Below are 11,165 nucleotides of genomic sequence, written 5' to 3'. Positions count from 1 at the left end.
GGGATGAAGCCAACTTGATCATGATGGATAAGCTTTTTCATGTGCTGCTTGATTCGGTTTGCCAGTATTTTATTGAGGATTTTTGCATTGATGTTCATCAGGGATATTGGCCTGCAATTTTCTTTTGTTGTTGTGTCTCTGACAGGTTTTGGTATTCGGACGATACTGGCCTCATAAAAAGAGTTAGGGAGGATTCCCTCTTTTTCTATTACTTGGAATAGTTTTAGAAGGAATGGTACCGGCTTCTCTACCATCAGAGAATACTATAAACACCTCTACACAAATAAACTAGAAAATCTAGAAGAAATGTATAAATTCCTGGATATGTATACCCTCCCAAGACTAAACTAGGAAGAAGTTGAATGCCCGAATAGGGCAATAACAAGTTCTGAAATTGAGGCAGTAATTAATAGCCTACCAACCCAAAACAGACCAGGATTCACAGCCAAATGCTTTGAGCTTCTAAGGACAGTGGTTATGTTCTGCTCACTGACTTCTCCCTAAGGCAACAGGGTGGCCCTGTGTTAGGGGTGGGCACAAATACTTGATGATGATGATGATGATTGTGCTTAATTTTGGCTTCCATTTTGAGTTATTGTGTGTTCCTTTTGGGTTAGGATGAAGACTGCAGTGAAAAGAATGGCTGCCATGAAAGTGAGCCATCAGTGACGACCGAGGCTGTGCACTACCTCTACATCCAGGTGAAGTCGTGGTGTGACACAGCAACACTCAGTAGTGGCTGATGGGCCTGTTTCAGGGTATTGGAACAAGATAATGGACAGAGGAGGGCTTACTGCCACTACCAAAGATTAATTGGCCGAGAGGATTACCATGTGGAGGCCCTTTTCCCCAGCCTGGAATTCCTGCTTTCCTGCAGCTTGTCAGGAGGTGCCATAGGGTGGCTCTGGGCTCAGGCTGTGTATGTTCACATCCTGGATCCACCTGTTAGGACTGCGTGAACTCGGGCAAGGTTCTTCAGTATCTTGTGCCTCAGTTTCCCCATCTATAAATTACATAATAGTAACTCTTATACACTAATCAAGAATAAATAACATGTGGAGTACTTAGAACCATATCTGAGTTCCATAAATGCTAGACTGCATGGCCACAGAAACTCCACTTTGCCTAACCAACTGAATCTGGACAAGTAAGATATGATGCACACATGCCTGTACATGCAAAAGTAACACCAATGTGACTTTAGGCGAAGTGGCTTGTCCTGGAACCTCTGGAGACCAGCGCACAGGCAAGCCAGTTCCAATGGGGCATGACTAAGAAGCCTGGGCTTTGGCCTGCCTACCTGCCAGAGCAGCAGTATCCTAAACAAGGGTGGGCTCTGCTAGTAGAGGAGTGGCCATAAAACAAAGAAGTCTTTCCTCTGCCCCAAGTGAACAAGACTGTGGGTCACTGTTAGTGTTTCAGTCATAACTGCCAGCAGGCAGATCTTTAAATGTGAGCTACAGAACTGTGCGGAAAAAGGAACCCTCAGACAAGTTACAGCATTTTGAATGAGATGAGTTAAGTATTTGCTTTCCTGGAGTTGGAGCTGGTTTTAGGTATTCTATAACATAAATATATTTGAGGTACCATTTACACAGTTAATAAAGCATTGGTCCCCCAAACTACTATTTATTCTCTATTTTATTCCATTACCTTCTACACAATTAGAATGAAATAGAAGTACACAAAGGAGTTGCATCCGACATGCATCAAGATCACAGTGTGGGCATCAGAGGAGGCCTTGTGAGGCCCGGAGGGTGAGCCAGAGTTTACTGACAGTTATTCCGAAGATGATAGAGCAAAAGCTAATCTTTCTCTTTTTAAAAACAATAAAACCTTTCTTCATGAGAAATCTCAACTCTGGCACTAGTTGAAGCATATAGGCTAGTTTCATAAATCAGATGGTGCATGTCGATTGAAGATTTAAGTCATGTTGCACTGTTTTCTGATATATGAATACACTCAAGAAGGGGTGAGACAGAGCTCCTGTCTCACTGTTCCAAGAAGACTCGAATGTTTCAGTATTTACAATATTTTTGCTCTAAACTTGAAGGTCGTCTTTAATGTAAGAAAAGCTAATGACATCATTAGATTAACTAACTCTCCTTGTAAATTTGGGTTTGGAAGCCATCTTGTAAAATTTTACTACATTCTCAGTTTTTTTATATTAATTGTGATAAATATTTTAAACAAGTCATATTTTTAAATAAGCAATAATATAAAAAATTAAAAATGATTATGTTGTAGTGCTAAGATTATGCATATTTACCCCCAAGGTATTTTTTTAATACTGTTGGTTTCTTTTTCAGTGTAAAAAACCAAGTCTTTCCCATAACTGTTTAAAACCCATAGTACAAGTTTTAAAATGGAGGATTATGTAAATTGAAGTTATACTCCTTAACTTAAACCTGTCGCGTAATCAGATTCTCCTGTTTGTCCTTGTCTGTACATAGATGGAGTACTGTGAGAAGAGCACTTTACGGGACACCATTGACCAGGGACTGTATCAAGACACCATCAGACTCTGGAGACTTTTTCGAGAGATTCTGGATGGATTAGCTTATATCCATGAGAAAGTAAACTTTACAACATTTCATATCTGAAGTCTTATGTTTACAAAAATTTATGACTGCATAAAAATATCAAATGTAAGATTGCAGAGAAACTGAAATAGGGGGAAAGCTAATAGAACAAAGTGTCAAAGACAATAAAATATTACAAAGTATCAGAGTATAACATTAAAAAATGTTAAGAAAACTTTAAAGGTTAGGACAGGGATCAGCAAACTGTGGCCCACAGGCCAAATCTAACCCACTGCCTGTTCTTGTATGGCCTGTGAGCTAATAATGGCTCCTACATTTTTAAATGGTTGTAAAAAATTAAAAGGACATTTCATGACACATAAAAATTACATGAAATTCAAATTCCAATGCTCCCAAGGTTATTGGAACATAGCTATGCTCGTTTGTTTACATATTGCCTATGGTGGTTTTTTTTCCATAACAGCAGATTTGAGTAGTTGCAACAGGGGCTGTAAAGCCTGAAGTATTTACTCTCTGGCCCTTTACAGAAAAAAATGTGTTAATCTCTGAGAGAGGAGAAAATATTTGAACAGGTAGGGAATGTGAGGATGATTCCTTGAGTGCTTTAGAATTAGGGCCAGGTGCGGTGGCTCACGCCTGTAATCCCAGCACTTTGGGAGGTCGAGGTGGGTGGATCACTTGAGGTCAGGAATTCAAGACCAGACTGGTCAACATGGTGAAACCCCATCTCTACTAAAAATACAAAAATTAGCTGAGTGTGGTGGTGCGCACTTGTAATCCCAGCTGCTTGGGAGGCTGAGGCAGGAGAATCGTTTGAACCTGGGAGGTGGAGGTTGCAGTGAGCTGAGATTGTACCATTGCGCTCCAGCCTAGGTGACAGTAAGAGACTTCGTCTCAAAAAAGAGAAAAAAGGAATTAAGCAAGGATGTGATTAATATTTGCCAAGTTATCTGATTCTAACAGAATTAGTGTCGCCCTTCATAGGAACACGGAGAAACCAGAAAGTCATCTAGCAAGAAGAGAAATGAGACTTTCTGAGTAAAGTAGCTTGTCACATGTCTAAAATGTCATTTTAAAGCTAGAAATTGCCATTGTAATGTAAATGCTAATGGGCCTAGCTTCAGGATGAAACACTGCTTACATTTTTAAAATGGAATTGTCTAATGCATTAACCAATATAAATTCATCATTTTTTTCCTTTGCCTCAATTTTCTTTAACCTTAAAATGTTTATACTGTACCATATTTACACTGAGAAGCAAGGGCTGTAATTTGTAGTTTATAAATGATTTGGTAGAAGCAGAATTTGCAAGGTTAGAAATGAAAATGAGTTCTGATGAGGGCCATTTAAGCTGTATTATTGTGATTTTATCCTGGGATGCTAGAACAGTGCCCCCTGGGCTTGCTTCCACTCCATCCAGTTTGCTCAGTATTAGCTAACCATTTGCTGGCATCTAACACTGTGCCATACCTAGAAATACAAGGAGGCACAAGTGTGTGACCCATGCTCGCGAGGGACTTCTTGCTTCTAGAGGGAGCCAGAATTTACCTTCATGTAATGGTAAAAGAGATCATTATTTTCTATATTATAATGCATGAAACAATACACATTACAAGCCATTAGGGAAATGAGAAAGCAGTCTTATGTAAACAAGTAATTATTGCACACCTACTGTGTGTGCTGGGGATGCCAAGTTGAACTGTTGGAATTACTGTAGAAGGCTTACGAATGAGTTGGCACTTGCAAATGTTGGTACAGTGCAAATGCATGGAAAAAAGCAAGAGTATCCTATGAAGGAGAGATGATACAAAGAAAGGAATAGAAGAAGGAATAAAAATGGTGTGTCTCTCTGACCAGAGCAGAGGTTTTGTGATGTAGCAGGGGTAAAGGTAACTTGGTGAACCCAGTGGAAGGGGCCTTAGATGCCACAGGGAACTATTTAGAATTCACCTGGTCAGGATACCACCAGGTAGAACTAGGAGATGGTAAAAAGAGGTCATAGGACAGTCAGGAGACATTGCAGAGGCCAGACAGCCTGGACCTGTGGGAGAACACCTCGTACGATTTTCATCACTAGGTTGGCCTTTTAAATTAGGAAGTAGGTATAACTTTATGCATGGGAAACCATTGTTTATTTCTTCACTCTCTTTCAACAGGGAATGATTCACCGGGATTTGAAGCCTGTCAACATTTTTTTGGATTCTGATGACCATGTGAAAATAGGTGATTTTGGTTTGGCAACAGACCATCTAGCCTTTTCTGTAAGTATTTTACAAATTAGACTGTACCTAAAAACAGACTCAGATGCCTTGATAATCCTGAAAGTGTTAGCAGATAGAATAGTGCATTCACAGAACCATGCTGTCTAATCCTCAGGAGATTACACAAACCTGAAGGGGCATGCTGCAAATGATCTTGTAGGCTTTGAAATTGTGAGTATATTTTTTTGAGTGCATTCCACTTGAGGGACATAAAATTATTGGCTTGGGAACAATATTGTGGTCAAAGGCATACAGTACTTTATGAAATCATTTGGTATTTTCGTCTACCATGCCTGGCCCTGGACTAGATGCTTTATACCTCAGAGGCTTTTGTTGGTTTGGGGAAATGAGGCTCAAAAACATAAAACACCAGGAGAGCATACGGTTGTGAGGATCAAGAAAGGCTGGATAACGTCAGTAGCATTTCAGATGTCCTTAAATGGTGGGTGGGAGTCCAAAAGGTGGAGGTTGAGGGCAGGGCCTGGTGACACCAGGATGGGGATTCCAGAGAGAAAGCACAGCCTAAGCAGAGGCCCCAGGGTAAGCGGACTTGGCTGTCGGAAGACTAGCATACTGTCTGACTGGCCAAAACTGTGAGGTGCAGGGGAGAGTGAGAGGATGCAGGGCAGTTGAGGAGTCATTGGAAGATTGGGCAGTCTTGTAGGTGGTAGGCCTTGAATGCCGGGGGAGGAATTTTACTTCACATTATAAACCCAACTTATTAGGCACCAAGATCTGTAGGAAATGCAGTTAATTCCAAGGGTGATCAGGAAAGGAAAGTAGGATTTGTGTTAATGGTCAGAACAACCATTGGGGCCAAGTTAGAAGGTGAGACTAGGAATAGAAAGGGAGGAGAGGGAAGGCGGACAGTAAGGACACGGTCCCGATCATGCTCCCCATGGAGCATATGGGAGAGTGCTGAGACCAAGCACAGGCCAGATGGTGGGAATCTTGATCCCCAAACTAAAGAATTTAACTTGATGCCTGGAAGGCTATAGCATAGTGAGATAGGTAAGAGCTCAGGCTCTGGAGTCTCACCGACCTGGAATAGAATCCTATCTCTGCCACTGCTTTGTAGCATGATCTTGGACAACTAATTAACTTCTCAATACCTCATCTGTAAAGTGTGCGTAATACTAGTGCCTAGCTCAAAAAGTTATCAGCAAGATAAATAAGAATGCAGGTAAAGCACCTAGAACAGTGCCCAGCACTAAGAATGTTGAAGCCGGTGTTACTGATGGTGATGGCTTATAATGGGAAGCACCTATTACAAATGCAGACATAACAATAGTGACTTAGGGACTGACAACACTGTGGCACATAGTGGAGCGAGGTGAGGCTACCTGGGAGGTGTTAGCCGTGAGCGAGGGTGGAACACATTTGCTGAGCAGCCTCTAGGAAAGAAGAGTAAAAATTGATGCAGAGAAAGTAACAGCAGTGAGGAAGTTGAAAGATGAATTTGTTGTTTTTAATACACTCTTACTCTTCTTAGAAAATAGATTCTGTTTTTGGCATTTGCAACATGAAAATAAATTGGTTTCTCTAAGTGTTTGCATATCTCTGTCCTAAAGAAAGAGTTGTATTGTGATTGCCCCCCTCCCTCTTGATTTCATTGGGTTTTCTGAGAGCCTTGCATTGGTGGGTTGAGTAAACTAGAAAAAAAATTAAACCTCAAAGCATTATTATATTATTTTGATTTCCATGTAATATTTCCTCAGTCTTCATTTAGAAACGGACAAGCCATTCTCATGGAATAATATCATGTTTTGATTGGATATTTGACTTACTTATGTTTTTAGGCTGACAGCAAACAAGACGATCAGACAGGAGACTTGATTAAGTCAGACCCTTCAGGTAAACCCAGAAGACTATATATTTCATCCATGTGTTAAAGACCCTAGAATTTCTTAACCTGAAACCTGCTTTTTACTTGTAAAGGTTTTATTCTACAGCAGATTTTAATTGTTCCTTACATTAACAAAATTATGGAAATGCTTTAATTTTTTTTCCTTTTCAATTTATTAATTGTTCTTTGAACTTTAAGAAATTAGAGCTTCAGTGAGTAGAATAATTGGCTCCCAGGGGTAGACAGTTTTATTTTGTCAAACCTCCGTTGGTAATGTGAGGTTACCTCATAACCTGATCCATCTGGAGTCTTCTTACCTGGCACTGTCCCTCCTCTGCAATAGCAAAGACATCCTTGTGTAGAACAGAGTGTGTGGCCATACATGACTTATGGTTATTCATTTGGTACAATGCATGCTGCTGCTTCCTGTGAGTGGCGTGGACAGTTAACAGATCATGCCTCACTTTTAAGAAACCTTTTTTGTTTGTTTGTTTTAGTTTGTGTCATCTGTAAGTCCTATTATTGGGAAGTTTTCCCTCTGTTTTCCTCCACACAGGTCACTTAACTGGGATGGTTGGCACTGCTCTCTATGTAAGCCCAGAGGTCCAAGGAAGCACCAAATCTGCATACAACCAGGTAAGGGGTTTTGTGGGGAAAAGGAACCTCAAAATTAAGGTAATAGGACATCTAGATCACAGCATTTGGGGTTTAGTCTCAGCTAAAATAGTCAGGACATCCACTTGTTCACACTCCAGGAAGGACTTATGGTCCCAAGGATAGTGGCTGAAACTGGCACTGCTGCTGCCAGGAGCTTACAGTCCATCCATCCATCCGTCCACCCATCCATCCGTCCACCCATCCATCCATCCATCCATCCATCCATCCATTCATCCATTCATCCATCCATCTACTCACCCATCCACCCGTCCATCCACCCATCCATCCACCCATCCATCTACCCATCCATCCATCCATCCATCCATCCATCCAAAGAATGTGAGAACTAACCCCTATCTTGGGCAAGGTGCCAGGAACAGATGTGGCTCCAGCCCTCAGGGAGCTTGTCCACTGGTGGATGAAACAGACAGCAAATAAGTAAAAAATGAAAGATATAATCACAAATTGTGGTGAGGGCTAGGAAGAAAAGAAATGGAGCTGAGTGACAAAGAGAACAGATTAACCAAAGAAGATCTCTTGAGAGGATGGCGTTTAGGATAAAGGATGAGAAAGGACAAGCCACACAGAGTTGGGGGCTGACACATGCCAGGGAGATGGTGAGAAGCAGAGGAAAGTGCACACAGGAAGAGGAAGCCCTGGGTGAGAGAGAGCTTGGTACATTTAAGACAGTCAAAAGGAAGGCTAGTGTGGCCACAGTGTGGCAAGCAACAGGGGAGAGAGGCATGAAGTGAAGCTTGAAAAGAAGGCAGGGAAAGATCACACAGGGCCAGGTTGGCCTGGATAAGGAGTGTGCATTTAATTTGAAGTACACAGGGAGCCACTGAAGAATCTTGAGCAGGAGAGTTCACTCTGGCTGCTGCGAGGAGGCTCTGCAGAAAGTCCAGGGAGGGCAGTTGGCAGCTGGAACTGGACTCCTAGCAGTAGAAATGGAGAGAAGTGTGCTGATTTAGGAAGGGAATTGAGAGATTTCCCCAATGGAATGGATGTTGGGTGAGAATGAGGAAGGGAAAAAGTCCAGGGCTGAGGTTTCTTCCTGGAGCACCTGGGTGAAGAGTAGTTGACTGAAGTGAAGAAACCTAGGGAAAGACATAAGGGGAAGGAGGAGAAGATGACAGAAAAATTCAGTTTGAGGCATGTTAGTTTGAAATACCTGATAAGAAATCCAATTAGAGATGTCAAGTAGACTGTTAGAGACCCAACACTTGAGTTCAGAGGAATGATGAGAATCAGAAGTATAAATTTGAAATCAGCACACAGATAGGATTTAAAGCTATGAGACTGGATGCGATCACTTAGGGCAAGAGTGTAAAGCTAAACTTTAAAAACACTTTAGGTGCCAGGCATGGTGGTTCATGCCTATAATCCCAGGACTTTGGGAGGCTGAGGCGGGAGGACTGCCTGAGCTCAGGAGTTCAAAACCAGCCTGGGTAACATAGTAGAGACCTCATCTCTACTAAATATCAAAAAAATTAGCCTGGCCTGGTGGCACATGTCTGTAGTCCCAGCTCCTCAGGAGGCTGAGGTGGGAGGACTGCTTGAGGCCAGGAGGTTGAGGCTGCAGTGAGCTATGATCATGCCAGTGCACTCCAGCCTGGGCAGTGGAGCAAGACCCTGTCTGAATCAATCATCTATGTATAAAAGAAAATACATTAGGAAAGCAATTTGCATCAAAGCAAATGCTCAGGCTTGCAGTGGAGATCCAAGCCTGGGTTTTGGTTCTAACAGGGAGCATTGGACAACAACATAAAGTTGAAACAGACCTCTAAGTACCTGGTAAGGGTAAGGGTTAGAGTATCGGGAGATGGGTTGCACACACTGTGAGTGTGGGCAGACACCTTTAGCATCTTTTATTTCTTTTTTTTTTGAGATGGAGTCTCGCTTTTTTCACCCAGGCTGTAGTGCAATGGTAGAATATCAGCTCACTGCAAACTCCGCCTCCCAGGTTCAAGCGATTCTCATGCCTCAGCCTCCCGAGTAGCTGGGATTACAGACCGCCGGTCACCACACCTGGCTAATTTTTGTATGTTTAGTAGAGACGGGGTTTCACCACGTTGGCCAGGCTGGTCTCGAACTCCTGACCTCAGGTGATCCACCTGCCTCGGCCTCCCAAAGTCCTGGGATTCCAGGCATGATCCACCGCACCTGGCCATACATACATATTTTTTAAAAAACCGAAGCGGGTGCTTCTTAGACATCAGTAGTAAATATCCCTGAGTGGTGGGATCATCAAATTGCTGTTTTATTCTTGGTGCTTTTGTTCTATACTTTCTGTAGCCAACGTGTATAGGAAATGCCACAGCGAATGTTTTTAAGACATCAGAGGTCGAGAGTATTTCTTGAAAATGGTTTCCATTGTCCTGAAAGCGGCTCTGCACCTCTGTGCCCCTGACCATGTGCAGTCTTTTCCTCGGCAGCCGTGCCATGCTTGGCTTCCTCAGACGCACTCCCTTCCCAACGCCATCTTCTCCTTCATAGCACCCTACTTAAATTTCCTCTGCACTGACTTGCCTTTTTGCTTCTTTTTTCTTTTTATTATAGATACTTTTTTTGTTTTTGTCAATTATTTGTTATCTTGATTATTTATATCCTTCTAGTTTTTTGACTTTACTGTTTTTTTCTCTAGCTTTTTATTTTATTTTTACTTATTTGTTATTTTTTTCCTAGCTTATGGAGGTATGATTGACAAACCTTGTCTATATTTAGGGTGTACAATGTGATGTTTTGATGTATGTATACATTGTGAAATGATTACCACAACGAAGCTGACTAATATTCCGATCATTCCCATCACCTCACCTGGTTTCCATTTTTTATCTGTGGTAAGAACACTTGAGAGCTACTTTCTTAGCAAACCTCAAGAATACAATGCATTATTATTAATTATAGTCACCATGCTGTGCTTTAGATCTCCAGAATGTATTCATTTTTGATAACTGAAAATGTGTGCCCTTTGACCAGCATCTCCCCTTGACCCCCAGTCCCCAGCCCCTGGTAGCCACCACTGTGTTCTCTGTTACTGTGGGTTTGACTTTTATTTAGATTCCGCATACCAGTGAGATCATACGGTATTTGCCTTTCTGTGTCTAGCTTATTTCACCTAATATAATGTCCTCCAGGTTTATCCATGTTGTCACAAATGGCAAAGTTCTCTTCTTTTTGAAGGCCATATGACCTTGTAGTCAGGAACTGGCCTTTTCTATCAGCTGCGGATTTTGGTCTGTGTTTCACTTTTAAGATGATTAGCCAAGATGCGAAACAAAGCAAATTTTTTTCTTTCTTTTTTTTTTTTTTCTTTTAGGACAGAGTCTCACTCTGTCACCCAGGCTGGAGTGCAGTGGCGCGATCTCAGCTCACTGCTAGCTCTGCTTCCCCGGTTCACGCCATTCTCCTGCCTCGGCCTCTCAAGTAGCTGAGACTACAGGCGCCTGCCACCACACCTGGCTAATTTTTTGTCTTTTTTAGTAGAGACGGGGGTTTCACCGTGTTAGGATGGTCTCGATCTCGTGACCTCATGACCCACCCGCGTCAGCCTCCCAAAGTGCTGGGATTACAGGCGTGAGCTACCGCACCTGGCCCAAAACAAAGCAAATTCTTATAATCAACCTCAGTTGTCCTTGCTTTTCAGCCATTATTTCCAGTTTTCAATCAGTGGTTTTCTGTTGTCTATGGATACAACTAAACCAATTACTATTAATTTTCTAGGAAGGCCAGCCATGGTGGCTCGTGCCTGTAATCCCAGCACTTTAGGAGGCCAACGTGGGTGAATCACTTGAGTCCAGGAGTTGGAGACCAGCCTGGGCAACAGCCTCTACAAAAAATACACACAAAAAAATTAGC

The 11,165-nt window shown here is 42.2% G+C and overlaps 1 protein-coding gene across 1 annotated transcript in view; it reads left to right on the top strand.

Annotated features, from left to right (window-relative positions):
* EIF2AK4 (eukaryotic translation initiation factor 2 alpha kinase 4) overlaps window positions 1-11,165 on the top strand; it is a 109,186-nt gene that overhangs the window by 55,580 nt on the left and 42,441 nt on the right. Inside the window, exons 14-17 of the mRNA XM_011989318.1 lie at window positions 2,454-2,576; window positions 4,700-4,804; window positions 6,604-6,658; window positions 7,207-7,286. Coding sequence (XP_011844708.1) covers window positions 2,454-2,576; window positions 4,700-4,804; window positions 6,604-6,658; window positions 7,207-7,286 — 363 coding nt within the window. The remainder of the gene's footprint in view (window positions 1-2,453; window positions 2,577-4,699; window positions 4,805-6,603; window positions 6,659-7,206; window positions 7,287-11,165) is intronic.

Source organism: Mandrillus leucophaeus, unplaced genomic scaffold (assembly GCF_000951045.1).
Source record: "Mandrillus leucophaeus isolate KB7577 unplaced genomic scaffold, Mleu.le_1.0 Scaffold35, whole genome shotgun sequence".
Taxonomy (NCBI): domain Eukaryota; kingdom Metazoa; phylum Chordata; class Mammalia; order Primates; family Cercopithecidae; genus Mandrillus; species Mandrillus leucophaeus.
This window is presented reverse-complemented; position numbering and strand designations above follow the sequence as displayed.